The following is a 17876-nucleotide window of genomic DNA, read 5'->3' on the forward strand; positions in this document are numbered from 1 at the left end:
CCGAAGGGTCTGTTTCCATGCTGTAGAACTCTATGACTCTATGTATTAGACGTCATGATATCAGATTACATGAGATTGGATCACATAATTTTTCAAATGTTATCAAATTTATCTGATAAGTTATGGGTCACCTTCAGTTGAGTATTTCTACTGATAGTTTCTTTCTAGCATTTAATGTTTGAAATGAAACCAGCCTGGCCAGTGCGTCCGCAGAGAACCTAGTCCCCAACTCTGCACAGCCACTCCATTCTCCAATCTTCTTTTACCCTCCAGCCACAATTCCTCAGTTTCCCCATTTGCTGAGGTTTTGGAAATCTCTGCATACCCCTTTCAACTCCCAATGTCCTCCAATCAGATGTTTCTCACAATTTTTCCATAAAGCAGAATCAACTTTCTTTTTAATTCCTTCCTACAAACATATTGATCTGGTGGAAAATAAAATTTTCCCACTTCTGTCACATCAAAAGTTAAAGAATTATCATCCTTTCCTTTTGAACTCCTACCAAAGCTTTCCTAAAAGGTTGGAAAATTCCGTGGAGAAATTGCATTATTAGCTACTTGCAGCTACTTATGCTAACTGTCTGGGGATTTTATCAATTTTCCACTTCAATTATCACAGTAGATTGGGAGAGTACTTGCACAAGTTCTAGACTGATCTAGATATCTTAAATATAGAACTTGGGATATAAAATCATTCATTTTTATTGACCTACTGTTCTTGTACGGACCTCAAAAATGTTGACAAATCTCACCTTTTTGTCCTATCTATCCTGTATGGCAATATTTAATGACAGTAAGACCTAACCACCTTTCATTTTTCCTTAAGGTCAATTCATATCCACGAGTGGTAAAATATAAATAATGGTGTTGCATAATGCAGAAAATCATAGTGACAACTATAGAGAACAACTGATGGACTACACTTTGTATCTCAAAGCAGAAAAATAGCAGTATGCTTCTTTTGAGAGAAGTCTTGAATTTATTAACCCACTATGGACAAGGCATTTACTTAAGTTAAAGCTGATTGTTTAATCCAAAGTTTTGAGAGTGGGCTGAGTTGAGCTGTTGCACTTCTATCATCATTATTTTTACAAACTTTGAAAGCCCATCGATTTGGACTTGAAGCACAGCAATATGTAAGTATACGTTCAGTAAAGCCTGAAGTTTTCACTTACCTGCCAATCAGCTGGAACTCTCCCAATGATCCAAGTCGCCTCATGGACATCAACAGCCCTCTTATAGTCATGCCCTCACAAAAGCAAGCTACAACTCGGGCCTTTGGGAGTTGACTGCGTAGCTTCCTCAAAAGCTTATCAAAGTTCTGCTCCCCAGCATTGCTGTAGATTTTGTAGGAGTTAGCAATGCAGATTCCCTCTTTAGCTGCCATCTCTTTAAAAGCTTCCATGCCACTTTCTCCATAATTACCTACAAGACAAACATTGGACGTCATTGTGCATCAATGATTAATCTCAGTTTTATATATATGAGCTCATGCTATTTTAGTAAGATTATTTAACTGACTACAGTTATTGGTCCTGTCACCAGTAATGCAGAAACAATCATTTATTCTGTTCACATCAAAATTCAACTTGCATAACTACATGAATGTAAGAAGGCACAAATATTTACAATTATTTGAAATAACAATTTGAATGAGTTTGCTTAAACAAAGATCTTATTATTATGTGACTTTATCTGCATCAAAACATCCGCATAATTATTCTGTGAATAGAATATTCTAATCTACATTTATATTCACAACACAAATTGTCGCATTAGTTACAGGAATGCTGCAAGGCCAGCTTTAATACAGGGTGCAAATATCACAAATGTAAGTGGAAGGATATTGGCCATTGGAATACAATACAAATCTATAAGTTTTAGAGAAGCCAGAAAATGCATGACAATTACAGGAGTGCTGAAAAGTGGGTGTGATACCTCATTTGCAATTCTAAAAACACACTAAGACTTGAATTTATACAAGGTTTTCCAGAGTTACTGCCTTAATCTCAGCAGATGGTCTGTGGAACCTCCAGAGAAATTGCGCAAAAGGCCATTTTTAACTGTATACATCATTCCAACAGGGGTTATTGTGATTCTTCCTCCAGATTTATGGCAGTAGGCTAAAGGAACTACCTCGTCCATAAAAATTCAAAGCGCTGGTGGAGATTTGATTAATGTTTTCAAAATTGTGAGGAATCAAGGAAACATACATAGAGAAAAGTATTCCCACTAACTGAAGGGTTGAGAATCAGAGGACACAGGATTAAAGTGATTTATAAAGGAACCAAAGGTAACAAGAAGTCAAAACATTTACATGACAAATGGTTGGGATCTGAAATGCAATACCTGGAAAGGAAATGGTTGGGGGGGGAGATTCAATTATGGCTTTAATCATGGCTTTAAAAAGATATTGGATAAACACCTTAAGTAGAAAAATAGAAGGCTGAGGCTTACAGTGATGGGATGGTACCAGCTAAACCGCTTTTGGTACAGAGCTGGCATAGACCTCAAAGGTTAAATGGCCTCCCTCAGTGTTTTAACTTTTGTTAAATTCTATATTTATGGGGCAAAACTAATGTTTGCACCATGGTCTTAATTTCATGCATTTACAAAGCTGAAAACCAAACCCTAGCAAATGTTAACACAGGTTTTACTGTGGAACTTCGAGTATTAAATATAGTTGAACTAAAGTGTCAGTACATTTTAGAAGCATGATATTTGAAGAAACTTCCTGTACTCTATTTTCCATAAAGTGCAAATATTCAAATCTCTGAACTTTTCCCAAATGGATTCAGTTGGCCCATTCTTCCTGAGGCTTCCTTCCTCAATGCTTCAATTTTAAAGTCCCTAATATACAAAGGGTAGCGGGTCTTAAAAAGTTAATGTTGGAGTTTGCATTAGGCTCCTCCCAATTTGATGATGTCAAACTGTTCTGCACAAAGAATTGGGGCAGCCCAGTCTTGATCTGGATGGGGTCAGATGTGTCATGTTTGGATCTTGGCAGTCTTTGTGATTGTGTGTAATGAGTCAATCTATCTTGTACCTAACGCAATCATGCAACAAGCTACATCTTGTTGTAAGACAAGTAGTCTTCTTGTAGGTACTCATGAGTACTTAATCCTATACAATGTTAATTAAACAGGGTAGTAGATGCGGCATTGAAAGGAGGCTTGTTAAAAGAAGAGTAGAATCAGGGTGGCTTAGGGTTCTTGTAGCACAGTGGTAATGTCCTTTTCTATTGATATACTGAGGAGGTTCACATGCAAATTGGCTAGATATCTTTTCATCAATCAAAAGGAGGATTGGTGAGAGCATTCTACCCAATCAGAAGCTAACCCTCACCCTAACCCAATAACAGGTATACTTATCTTTATCTTTAAATATTTTGATAACTTAATCCTACTATTTAATTGTTATATCATTCCAGCCCAACATTCCCCTGTCAAATATTTTATCTCCTAACTCTGACCATTTATGCATCTGTACACTTCACTTCAGCTTGTGACCAAACCTTCAGCAATATGACTACCACTCTCTGGAATTCTCTCCCTGAAACATTCTGCTTATCCATTTCTTTTTCATTATTTAAGTCCGTCTTAAAATCCATCTCTTTACCTAAGCTTTCTGCACCCAAAAAGTCTCTGTTTTCATCACTTGATGTTACTTTTTCATTGTAAATTCCTTTGTAAATTAAACTCATTATACTGTCATTGTTGATCTCAAATACGTACCCTTTCTTTGATCAAATTACAGTTTCACTTTTTGAAGAAAATAATATAATCAATACTGGTTCTTAAACAAAAACTTATAAGTTCTTCATAGCCTCAGAAAGCTAAGTATATTCCCAAGAAACATTTCACTCTTGCTCTCGGCTTGATTTGGTATTACACAGTGCATAGTCATTTTTAATTTCCTCTTCTATCTTCTCTGTGATTGACAAAAATTAACTCTCATGTCCAACACAACAGTGACTACACTTCAAAAAGTATTTTTTCAAGGAGTATTTACTCGGTTGTAAAGTGTTTTGAGACATTTGACATCATAGATAGTGTTAAACAAATGCAATATTTTTGTTCTCCTTGTTTAGTGAATAATGAAGTATAAAAGAAAAATGAATTCTGGAAAAACATCCAAATGGATCTAACTAAAGCAGCACATTTGCTGTTCTAAGTACTTATACATTTAACACTTCATTTCCATTTCATGAAATTAAAGAGTTTTAGGATATAATAAAGAATAACTATCCTAAACACATGTTACCCTATAATTATCCAAAATTAACAATACTGCCTGATATTTTTTTTCTCTCTGTGAAGAGTGATATGACTGGAATAGCAGAAAGAATATTTACACAATGACACTCTACAAAACAAATTCAATCTTTTCCCTTTTGTCTCTGCAATCAGTGAAATCTTAACTATACACATCTTTATAAAATGACAGATCATATCTTAGGGATTACATTTCAACATATCAAAAGCATTGATCAAAATAAAGAATTTTATACATGTGAAACGGTGCTGAGAATTTATAATCTAACAATCCTCAAACTCCAATTGCAACAGAAATTAGGTTCTCGAGTCAGGGATGGTTAAACACATCTGTGCCTCCATGACAAAATAATGCAGTGGTCCTTTATTAGCACAATGCTTCTCTTACCATAAAACAACATTTGATCCAATGTATCATGAACAATTTTACATATCTGGTCTTACAATAAAAAGCAGATTGCTACTACCTTTTTTAACAGAAAATCTTATCTCTGCTTCACGGAGTAAGGGAATTCCTGAGTAGAGGGCACAGAGACAGATCATTCCCTGGCTCTGCAAACTTGACCCAGGAAAAGCTGGCCCAGTGGGTTGAATTTTCCTTCTGGGTTGTCAGGGTTCTTGGGGTAGTGAGTCAGGTGACCCTAGAATGAGAATGGAGGCTCATAAATGTGAATGTGGGCTGGATGAATTGCCTGCCTCAAGGCACCAACACTGAATGTAAGTTTACTTAATTAAAAACAAAATAACATCTCTCCAGCCTTGACCTCTCACATACCTCTCCCCTCTATACTCCTGACACCCTATCCATACCATCTGATATTCATCTACCCATTCATATAAGACCACAGAGGAGAGAAGAGTGGGTCCTGGCAGCATGGAGGAGAGAACGAGACAGCTATTCAAGATGGCGGAACTAGCACGGTAAGACCATCCGTATTCTTCCTTTTCTCTCTTCTCTTTGCTTCCTTTTTTTACTTACCTTCTGGAGAAAGAGGCGGTGGCAGCATCCGTGGGAGGGGGTGGTGTCAGCTGGAGGTCCGGTGGTAGGGAACCGGCTGTAGGCCTGAGCCCAAAGTGGTTAGAGAGGGCCTGAAGTGTCGATCCCCTGGCACCTCCGGCGTTGACAGCAGGAAGCCCGAGGTTTCCTGGAGAGTGGGCCACAGTGGAGGAGACCAGACCACACCCTTGCAGACAGTGTACTTCAGACTGTTGAATGATATTAGGAAGGACTGTAATGTTAACTATTAACTTTATTTCTTTATTTTTCTCCTTATAGTAAGAACAACAGTAATGCTTTACTTTTAACTTTGTCTCTCCAATGTTACTAATTGTTACTAAGTTTTGTGCCTGGGTATCTTCATAATAAGATGTGTGGCAACATTGTACTCTTTTCATTGTACTCCTGTACTTCTGTGCTTGAGTACATGTGACAATAAAGCTTAAATCAAATCGAATTAAATCATACTCTGGTGCCATCTGATGTTTCTCCATCCACTCCAATGCCATCTCATGCTCTTCTGCTCATCCATTCATCCATCACAGCCTTTCATAAATCAATGTCAATCAGCCTGGCTATCAGCTCCTATATCAATCTATACCCATCTACCCACTATTTTGGCCCTTTATAGCTATTTCATAATGTAGTGACAATTCATACCAATGCATGCCCACCACATTTTGCCCTCCCTTCTCCATTAAATTTCACCTAATAACCACAATGGGAAAACCCCAGGAGCCATGCTGACATTAGGGTACATGTACAATGACAACATAACCATTTTAAAATTAAAATCTATTGATTAAAAACTACATTAAATATATTAAAATTTATTCAACTAACCTCTTATGTGAGGAAACATTTGTATGATAGATACTTTGACATCTCTGACAGTTTTTGACAGTTTAACAATCCAATGGATTTGTGAAGGCTTAAGTAAATTCATGTATGCTTTTAACAATCTGACCTGACCACACCATCCTGACACTCCAACATCATCATCAAGGGTAACTGTCTGACATTCCCAATATGTCCTGAGAATATAGCCAAAGGAGTGCCTCAGCTGTCCAAAGGGACACCTGGGTAATCCAAGATATATTCACTGAAAAAGATATGCTCTGAGCTGACCTGCTTTGTACAATCAAGGTTACAGACTGTGGAGATACCTAAATGGGACTTAAATGGAGATAACTAACCTGGTAAATGACCAGCTGTCTCCACAAACTGAAATGATTGAAGCATGATCTATCCCCAAACCAGCCCCTGCAATTACTAGAAAAGAGGCATCGTGGGAAGGACTTGCAATTTTCAGGGATTTTTTGACATTCTACACAAAGACCTGAGCCATTGAGTGAGAGTGGATGAACATTATCATAGAGTCATACAGCATGGAAGCAGGCCCTTTGAAACAACTAGTCCATGCCAACCATGTTCCCAAACTAAACTAGTCCCACCTGCCTAATTTTGGCCATATCCCTTCAAACCTTTCATATTCATTCCACACACTAACCATTGTCTGTGTAAAAATTGTTGACCCTCATGTCCTTTTTAAATCTTTTTCCTCTCCCCTTAAATATATGCCCCATAGTTTTGAACTGGCCCACCTTAGGGAAAAGACCTTTGCTAGTCACCTTATCTATGCCCGCCGTGATTTTATAAACCTCTATAAGGTCACCCCTCAACCTCCTATGCTCCAATGAAAACGTCCCAACGTGTCCAGCCTATTTTTTTATCTCAAACCCTCCATTCCCAGTAACATCCTGGTAAATCTTTACTTTTATTATTTAGTCATATTGTGGAATGTAGGCATCGCCCATCCCTAGTTGCCCTTGAGAAGGTGATGGTCAGCTGCCTTCTTGAACCGCTGCAGCCTACTGCTGTGGGTTGGCCCACAATGCCATTAGGGAGGGAATTCCAGGATTTTTACCCAGCAACAGTGAAGGAACACCTATATATTTCCAAGTCAGAATGGTGAGTGGCTTGGAGGGGAACTTGAAGGTGGTGTGTTCCCATATATCTGCAGGCTGTGTCTTTCTAGATGTTAGTGGTCATGTGTTTGGAAGGTGCTGTCTGATGATCTTTAGTGAGTTTCTGCAGTGCATCTTGTACTTAGTACACACAGCTGCTACTGAGCATCGGTGATGGAGGGCATGGATGCTTGTGGATACAGTGTGAATAAAGCGGGCTGCTTTGTCCTGGATGGTGTCAAGCTTGTTGACTGTTGTTGGGGCCACAAGTGGGAGTATTCCATCATACTCCTGACTTGTGCCTTGGAGATGGTGGGCAGGCTTTCGGGAATCAGGAGCTGGGTTACTCACAGCAGTATTCCTAGCCTCTGACCTGCTTTTGTTGCCAATGCCTTTATGTGGTGAGTCCAGTTGAATTTCTGATCAATGATCACTCCCAGGATGTTGATAGTGGGAATTCAATGATGGTAACACCATTGAATATCAAAGGGTGGTGGTTACATTGTCTCTTATTGGTGATGGTCATAGCCTGGCATTTGTGTGGCTTGAATGTTACTTGCCACTTCTCAGCGCAAATCTGGATATTGTCCAGATCTTGTTGCATTTGGACATGGACTGCTTCAGTGTCTGAGGAGTCACATAAGTTGCTGAACATTGTACAATCATCGGTGAACATCCTCACTTGGACTTTGTGATGGAGGGCAGGTAATTGATGAAGCAGCTGAAGATGGTTGGGCCTAGGTCACAATCCTGAGGAACTTCTGCGAAGATGCCCCGGAGTTGAGATGGCTGACTTCCAACAACCACAACCATGTTCCTGTGTGTCAGGTATGACTTCAACCACCGGAGAGTTTCCCCTGATACCCACTGATTCCAGTTTCACTAGAGGTCCTTGATGCCACACTCAGTTGAAAGCAGCCTTGATGTCAGGGGCTGTCACTCTCACCTCACTTCTGGAATTCAGCTCTTTTGTCCATGTTTGAACCAAGGCTGTAATGAGGTCAGGAGCTGAGTGGCCCTGGCAGAGCCCAAACTGGGCGTCACTGAGCAGGTTATTACTGAGCAGGTGCTGCTTGATAGCACTATTGATGACACCTTCCATCACTTTACTGATGATCAACAGTAGACTTATGGGGCAGTAACTGGCCGGGTTGGATTTGTCCTGCTTTTTATATACAGGACATATTTGCTCAATTATGTTGGGTTATAACTGTACTGGGGAGAGATGTGGCAAGTTCTGGAGCACAAGTCTTCAGGGCTATTGCTGGAATGTTGTCAGGACCCGTAGCTTTTGCAGTATCCAGTGTCTCCAACCGTTTCTTGATATCACGTGGAGTGAATTGACTTGGCTGAAGACTGGTATCTGTAATGCTGGGGACCACTGAAGGAGGCCAAGTTGGATCATCCACTTGGCACTTCTGGCTGAAGAATGCTGCAAAAGCTTCAGCCTTATCTTTTGCACTGATGTGCTAGGCTCTTCCATCATTGAGGATGGGGATATTTGTGGAGCCTCCTCCTCTAGTGAATTGTTTAATTGTCCATCACCATTCATAACTGGACGTGGCAGGAATGCAGAACTTAAATCTAATCCGTGGGTTGTGGAATCACTTAGCTCTCTCTATCACTTGCTGCTTTCGCTGTTCGGCATGCAAGTAGTCCTGTTTAGTGACTTCACCACTTCATGTTCTGGTATGCCCGGTGCTGTTCCTGGCATGCACTACTGCACTCTGCATTAAACCAGGGTTGATCGCTGGCTCGATGATAATGGTTGAGTGGGGGAAATTCTGGGCCATGAGGTTACAGATTGTGCTGGAGTACAATTCTGCTGCTGTTGATGGCCCACAGTGCCTCATGGAAGCCCAGTCTTGAGTTGCTAGATCTGTGCGAAGTCTGTCCCATTTAGCACAGCAATAGTGCTACACAACGCGATGGAAGTTATTCTCAATGTGAAGGCGGGATTTCGTCTTCACAAAGACTGTGCGATGGTCACTCTTACCGATACTGCCATGGACAGATGCATCTGCAGCTGGCAGATTGGTAAGGATGATGTCAAGTATGTTTTTCCCTCACCACCTGCTGCAGACCCAGTCTAGCAGCTATGTCCTTTAGCACCCAACCAGCTCGATCAGTAGTACTGCTGCCGAGCCACTCTTGGTGGTGGACATTGAAATCCCCTACCCAGAGTACATTTTGTGCCCTTGCCATCCTCAGTACTTCCTCTAAGTATGGTTCAACATGGAGGAATACTGATTCATCAGCTGAGGGAGGACGGTACATGGTAATCAGCAGGAGGTTTCCTTGCCTGTATTTAACCTGAAACCATGAGACTTCATAGTATCTGGAGTCAATGTTGAGGACTCCCAGGGCAACTCCCTCCCCACTGCATAAGACTATGCCACCACCTCTTCTGGGTCTATCCTGCCAGTGAGATAGGACATAACCTGCCATTTCTGAACCCTCTCCAGTTTAATAATGTCCTTCTGATAACAGGGTGACCAGAACTGCACATAGTGCTCCACAAAAGGCCTCACCAACGTCCTGTACATCCTCAACATGACGTCCCACTCCTATACTCAAAGGTCTGAGCAATGAAGGCAAGCATGCTAAACACCTTCTTAACCACACTGTTTACCTGTGATGCAAATTTAAAAGATTATATACCTGATCCCCTAGGTCTCCCTGTTATACAACACTACCCACGAGCCTACTGTTAGTTGTATAAGTCCTGCCCTTGTTTGTTTACCAAAATGCAAAACCTCACATTTATCCAAATTAACCTCTTTCTGCCACTCCACAGCCCATTGACCCAACTGATCAAGATCTCTGTAATCTTAGATAACCTTTTATCACTGTCCACGATACCTCTAATTTGGGTATCATCTGCAAACTGACTAACCATGCTTCATATATTCTCATCCAAATCATTTATATAAATGACAAACAAAAGTGGACTCAGTACCAATCCCTGTGGAACACCACTGGTCACAGGCCTCCAGTCTGAAAAACAACCCTTCACCATCACCCTCTGTTTCCTACCATTAAGCCAATTTTATAACAAGTTGGCAAGCTCACCCTGAATCCTATGTGATCTAACTTTAGTCTACTAATCTACTAAATAGTCTACCATATGGAACCTTATCAAAATTGACCTGATCAGAGACAATCAACATGGATTTGTGAGTCTAAAGAACCTAGTTAATTGTTTGTGTGGTAGATAATGGAGCTACTTATGAATGTTATTTGTATGAATTTCCAGAAAGTATTTTGAGAAGGATGCACACACAAGCACCTACCAAAAATAAAACAGGATGGAATTGAAGGCAATCTATAGAAACAGTGATAATTGGTTAAGAGCTTAGAGACAAGTGAAAGGTGCCTTTTTTTTAATTATATCTGTAAGGGGTTTGAATAAAGGAACAGAGATGTGCAAGTTTTTAGACAGCACTAATTGTTGCAAGTGGGACCAGAAATTTGCAAAGCGACATTAATAGCTGATCCCAGGAATGGCTGGAACTGAAAGCAGTCTTCAGATCCTGAATGTATCATCCAGTATCATCATTACAGTATCAGGTTGGTCTTAAGGCAAGGATGTAAGAGGAGGCCCAGGATGATTACAGGACAGTGGAATGGAGGCTGTGATGGCAAGACCAGGCAGAGCAGATGTAGAGTGACTGTTTCAGAAAGGGAACAGTCCTAAGCAGGGAGCTGCCAAACATCCATCCATCTCTGAATTCCTTCTGTCAGCCATACATTGCAACTGGATAGAAAGCATCTCCTAATTGAAAATAATTGACTTAAAGGACTTAAACTGGGACAAGGGCAGGTGTACTGACCCCCTTAAAACTGTAAACAGGCCATAAATGGACAGGTAGATTGTGCTGTCGACTCCATACTTCATGCCCCTATGAGTGAGTTAGTGTTGTTGTGAGGTATCTTTGGAAGTTTGTAATTACAAAAAACTGTTATACACAAGATTGGGAGACAGGCATTTCTATTAAATGTCTCATGTGCAATTTCCTTGCAACTACAAATTTATCATGAGTGACACCACAGTAATACTGGTTCTTACACATGTGCCAGGCTTTACATTTTAAGCACAGAAGGAGCTTCAACACTCAGCAGCTCGCACACCATCAGCTCACTCACCTTTTCTCATAACAAGGAGACATTCACAGCTGATTGCACCAAGGCCTATACGTGGCAAGGACATAATCACAAAGCTGGCCTCATGATGAAAACCTCACAGTATCTCAGGTGTACACATTACATCATACTTTACCGATTTTCATCAACTGTAGTTTTTTGATGACATCAAACCATGATTTAGTCAGAACCTTCAATTCTTAAATTAGCCTTTGTTGCATTCTTCTTACTAGTAGCGCAAACAAGTAATTACAGCTCTGGAGATTGACATCACTGTTTGGAAACATGAATGCACAAAAAAAGTACTCATGTACCAATGCTGCTGTCTCTTAATGGTTCAATACTTCTGTAGAAGAACATGCATAATTTATGTGAATATGCACAGGATCCGTGGATGGCAGGACAGCAAGGAGAATGTGCCTGTGCTATGGGGGTGATTCTCTATAGTCATTTAATGAGCAAGCCTACAGTCTGCTACTCACAGCTATACATTAAGCAGCAAAGTCTTAATAAACTTTGGGTAAGGTTGGCAGCTAGTGACACTTAACAAATGTTTCTTTTTTTATAATGCAGCCTCTGGATTCTACCCCCAAGCCAGGATCAAGAGCACAAGAGACTCAGCCTAAAAGCCCATCTCTAATGGCACCTCACAGCACAAATCTGTGAAGGAACAGATATAAGCCATCAAGGCCTTCCCCACCCACTCCTTCCACCCACTGTATGTGCAGAGACTTTCAATTCAGTGGGTAAGCTGAGCACGGCATTGACATAGACCCATCGCTAGAGAATGACAAAACTGCCGAGGTCTTCAACATGCAAAGGAGATTTAAATGCAAGCAGGAGAATGTCTGGCTTCATTCCCAAGGATCTTATGCAAATTAAAGCAAAAGGCAGAGGAATCTGCTTGAGTTATGGCTGATGTTTTAGCTCTGACATGGCTTCCACCTAGGACAGTTGGAGAGCCAAGTCCAACTGAATAATCAGTATCTGCCGGATGTGCAGCGCACTTCAGTCCATCACTCGAACGATGGATACATTCATTCATTGGCTTGTGAGCAAGGTCTGAGGGCCCTTGACTGCCCTCCAGATGCCCCATCCCTACAAACGATGAGGGAAGTGCCATTGCACATTGACAAGGAGGATGAATGACAGACAGGCACGCAGGGATTGTGATCTCACAATACTCCAACGTTATCACCCTCACATTCTCCCTTATTCGGTTCACCTGCTCATTCTTCCTAACTAGCACATCCAATTACCCTATTGTGTTCCCCCAGTAATGTGTGCCTCCCACCTCCTGTCCCCTTGCCCCTTCCATTATCACACACCAATCTGATTCTCGGTTTTCTACTTTCATTCCCCAACCTCCTTCCAGTGTCCTGATAACCACACCTTTAAATTTTATTCCAACCATTCCATTGTATCCAGCTGCTTTTCTCTGAACTTTTTCTGTAATTTCAGACCCCTTTTTCTGCTTAGTCCCATTAACCTGCTCTGTTCAGGCTTGCTGATTTCGGACTTGGTCAGCCTTCAGAAGTTCTGAAGAAGAGTCATACCAGACTTGAAACATTAACTCTGTTTCTCTCTCTAAAGCTGCTACTAGACCTGTTAAGTTTCTCAGGATTCTCTGTATTTGTTTCTGATTTCCAGCATCTGCAGTATTTTGCTTTTATTATAACTTGAACAATATTTCAGTACTGACAAATCCAAGTCAACATTGTCTGTACTGATTAGTTTAGCCAAAAGATTCAATATTGAACTGTCAATATCAACCTCTTATATTGACTCAATGATTCAGTACCAACATGTTGAGATCAATGCTTCAGTGCTGATTTGTCGAGATCAATGCTTCAGTACTTACCAGTGTAGATCATTGAATATTATTGATTTTTCTAGATCGATTCGTACTTGCGCTTTAATTTCCTCAAATATTTTTCTCAAAACTACAGATGACTGCTAAGTAGCTTTCAACAACAATAACTTATGTTTATAAAATGCCTTAAAAGCATTGAAATGTTCAGAAGCAATTCACAGGAATCATAGCATCTCTATAATACAGATGAAGGCCATTTGCCCTATCAGGTCTGCACCAACCACCGAAAAGCATGCCATCCAGACCATAACCCTATGCACCTATCATGGCCAATCAAAGCAGGCTAAAAATCCCCAGACATTACAGGCAACTTAACATAGCTAATCGGCTTAACCTGCACATCTTTGGACTATGGGAGGAAATTGGAGTACCCGAAGGAAATCCATGCAGCCACAGGAAGAATATGCAAACTCCACATAGTCACCCAAGGCTGAAATTGAACCCTGGAGCTTGAGGCAGCAGTGCGAACTACTGAGTCACCATACCGCCCATTTCTCCAAGGAAGGAAGCAGCAGACACTCCAAATCCCTTTGAAACTCCCTCCGGAGGCCAGCCGCATTGATATATAAGGCCAGGAACAGCTTGCTCCCAATCCTTCAAAACAGAGATAACGTGGCTCTGAGGGATTAGACAGGAAGAAGAGAGAATCATCTCCTCGGGAAGGAATTTCAGAGCTTGGGTCTAATAGAACTGAAGGTCAGCTATCATTGGTGCAGTGATTAAAATCATGGCTGCTTAAAACACCAAAATAAGCTGAACATGGATATCTTTGGTGGATTATGGGTCTGGTGGAGATAATTGAAATGGGGAAGGGTTAGTATGAGAATACTTACATGGTTTAACTTGAGGACATTTAAAATGATTTTGTTAGCAGCATGCTTTGCTCAACGAGAAAATGATTTTTAAAAGTCAAATAAAGCTATTATTTGTTTTAGGCTGTCTTTTTTTGGATAAATAATGTGAAGAAAATGACACTTTTCAAGAAAGTCATTACATTCTTAGCCAGAAACCCATAGCTATAAAATTAGGGTTGAAAATAACACATAATCGTTGTCTACTTGTTGTAAAATTCACATTCCAATAAGCTGATAAGAAATGAAACGCTTGGACCTGAGGTCAGTGATAACCTGTGAATTCAAATAAGGAAGCCTTGATATTTTCCTAATCAATCGGTTTAGGGATGATATGATACACTTCTGGAGCTGCTGGGATTGAACTCATGCCTCCTGGCTGAAGGGTAGGGACAATTTTGCCATGCCACAAGACCACTCTCCAGTTTCAAAGGAAAATTTTGGTGAAATAGTCATTAAATATGCTTCAGTTGACGTTGCCCTTATGAAAGCAGTGGATAAGAGTCAGTATAGAGCGTAGTGATTGCTTGTACAGTGCTGGGTTATTGCATGTTGGTCACAAAACTTGTGGAAAAATGCTCAGGAAGGGAGAATAAGGGTTAATTCATGGTCCATGGGCTGAATGTATCTCATTTTTAGGCAAGGTGTTTGTTTTTGAGTGAGATTTGTGACAACAAGTCCTCCATGGATCACAGTGACTTCTCTCACACAAACTTCCATTCCTTATCTCATTAATTATGGAACTGCACTCTACAGCAATCCTCTCCTGCAGGTATGCAGCAGAAGAGGTTGGAAGTACTCACCACTGCTTCCAGTGTTGACTCCACTGATACCATAATTTAATCTCCAGCAAACACCACTTCACATGCTGCAAGCTAGGAACTTCCTATTGTTTTCCTATGTTGTTAGCTCAAAGGAAATTGCTAAGAAAGGCGAGTTATCTCCTTGGTTCACTGACAGGGTCCTGCAGATGCTGGTAAATGGAATGGTCAAAAGAAAAGCAATCCTTCTTTCGCTGAACCACACAGGAGGTCAAGCCTCTAGACCCAGCCAGACTAGACTGAGATAACAGACTGGGACAGTACATTTTCCTGAAATGTGATACATGGCAATGCAGGGCAAAGGATAATAACCTCCTGCACTGCACAAGGGTAAGTGCCACTAACTTTTCTCTGCTACTTCATATTCACAGGACACCATTATTTAGTCTAATTCTGTCACTGAGAATGCCTCTCACAAATGTTCATGGACTGCAACTCTCACCATTTCATGCATCATGTCCACTTAATGACTCACACCTAAACATCCTCCCAAACAACTAACCCCTCCTGCTCCCCATGTTTCTTATTCATTCACTGGGGACACCTCACCACCTCTGTGCTCATGCATCATCACAACTGCACTTCCATCACACTTAATACCACCTTTTGTCACATTTCAGGTAAAAGTTGGCTCACAGCTGAGTTAGGAGGGCCATGAATGAGATTGGGGTGGGGAGGGGTGTATTTTGGCAGTCATAAGGCTCCTCACTCCATTTGAAGGAAAAAAAAGTTTTCATTGTAGCTGGAGAAGAGCACAACTGTTCATGTGGGATGGAGAGACCTCCATTGGCAACCAACCCAGTAAGCTTTATTGTGCTGTGTTGCTCTGCCCTACCATCAACCTGCACAACCTTTGAGACAACTAATTCTCTCTTTTCATATGCAGGACCAGTGGAATTCAGCACAACTCTACACCTCAAACACCAGCACTGGAGACCATCAGCTTCACCTCCACCTTTGAGGAGAAAACCACTCAACCATCAGAGGATGTACTGGCAAGGCTTCACCTGCATCTTCCATTAGTTCAGAGTCTTTTACCCTGATGGTTACTCAATCGAGGTGAGACTTGAGAACACGACCTGGTATGCAAATCACTAATGTGTTTTGAGGAAGAAATGCTCTAGGTTTCTGAGATTCAGAGGATTGCTGGAGACCAGGCAGAAGACAGAGCCATTAATGACTTCCTCAAAATGAACAGACAGGCACAGGAATAGCAGGCACGTTTATCAGAGGTTGTTGGTAAAATGGATAGAAGGATGGAAGAGTCCATGGATGTTATCAGTACTGAGTTGGTTCTGGCATCTTTGTGTCTGGCTTTCTGGAGGTGGCATGATGGTTCAGTGTTTAGCACTGCTGCCTTATAGTACCAGAGACCCAGGTTCAATTCCAGCCCTGGGTGACTGTCTGTGTGAAGTTTGCACATTTCCCATGTGTCTGCATGGGTCCCCTCCAGGTGTTCTGATTTCCTCCTACAATCCAAAGATGTGCTGGTTGAGTGGATTGGCCGTAATAAATTGCCCATACTATCCAAGGATCTGCAGGCAAGGTGATTAGCCATGGGAAATGCAGGGTTACAGGGATAGGGTAGCAAGGTGAAGGCACCCATAGGGAGGAGGGTCCTGACCCAAAACATCAGCTTTCCTGCTCCTCTGATGCTGCCTGACCTGCTGTGTTCCTCCAGCTCCACACTGTGAAAGTGCCCTAGCCTGGCCAAAAAAAATCTTCCAGACTTAAACCCACCATGTAAGTGACAATATGGAATCAATCATGATTCCACACATCTCTGGAGGCAAACGTTTATTCCATCAGCTTCTCGAGGGAGTACACTCCTATAGAAGGCTGATAGGTAAACAATGGGCAGTTTACAGTGCAGTGATCTGCTGAGAAAGGTGACACAAAGTGCTGCCTTCTCCCAGGTTAAACTGTCCTACAGGATGCATAAGCATTTCAGGCCAATTGAGCTGTCTACTCTGAAAAGTTGGAGGCTAACTGATCATGGAAGGGTTGAAAGGAGGCATTGCAGCATTCCCCATTCTGACTGAAGCCTTAAAAGCAACGTAAATTTAGAGCCATTTGTCTCAATGACTACTGTTTTCTTCCTAATAGTTATTAGGACATGTAATGTGCAGATATTTGAAAGTAGGATCACCTGAAGATACAGTTATACGTACAACAGCATATTTACTGAGCATTACAAAAGATCAAGATAAAGATATCTTGGTCCACATGTTATTTTCACCAAGCAAGGGTTGCATGCAATGTAACTATCAAAAAATTACACAAATAAAGAAAGTCCAAACCCAGCTAATTCATCCTGAAAGTGTTTTAATCATTTATAGAATGTGGGAGTCAGTTCCTGGGTCAACATTTATTGTCAATATTTAATTGCCCTTTGAATTGAAAGGCACGCTAAGGGCAGTTAAGAGTCAACTGCATTGCTGTGGGTCTGGAGTCACACAGAGGCTAGATTAGGTAGGGACCACAGGTTTCCTTCTCAAAAAGGTATTTTACAACAATGGTTACACGATTTTTGTATTGAATTTAAATTTTACCATCTGCTATTAGAATATTAGAACCTGGGTTCTAGATTAGTAATCCAGTGACAATACTACTAGACCACCAACTCCCCTTCTATGATGCTCCTTTGAATGTCCTTCCTGGTTAATATCTTGATGCACATCTTGGTCTTCAAAAGATTAACGTCGATCCTATGTTTCACCCACATCACTACATCTCCCTTTTGTTGGCTCCATTGTGAAGGGCAAAGAATGCTTTAAAGATATGCCACACTCTGTCTGAGTTATTCTCAAATGAGGCAAGGCTCTGACAGAGTAGTTCAGTTAGTGACAGTTCATCGTTTGGAAGCCTATGATCTGTTCCATTAGGACTTGGGCTGCAAAGTGGGAAGAATCATATCTTTGTTTTATGTCAATCTCTGGGTTTCATAAAG

The 17876-nt window shown here is 41.1% G+C and overlaps 1 protein-coding gene across 1 annotated transcript in view; it reads right to left on the reverse strand.

Annotated features, from left to right (window-relative positions):
* The window catches only part of grm5b (glutamate receptor, metabotropic 5b), a 488213-nt gene that overhangs the window by 327770 nt on the left and 142567 nt on the right, over window positions 1-17876 (reverse strand). The window contains exon 2 of the mRNA XM_048598053.1: window positions 1176-1425. Within this exon, the coding sequence (XP_048454010.1) occupies window positions 1176-1425 (250 nt within the window). The remainder of the gene's footprint in view (window positions 1-1175; window positions 1426-17876) is intronic.

This window comes from Rhincodon typus, chromosome 6 (genome assembly GCF_021869965.1).
Source record: "Rhincodon typus isolate 14 chromosome 6, sRhiTyp1.1, whole genome shotgun sequence".
Classification (NCBI taxonomy): Eukaryota; Metazoa; Chordata; class Chondrichthyes; order Orectolobiformes; family Rhincodontidae; genus Rhincodon; species Rhincodon typus.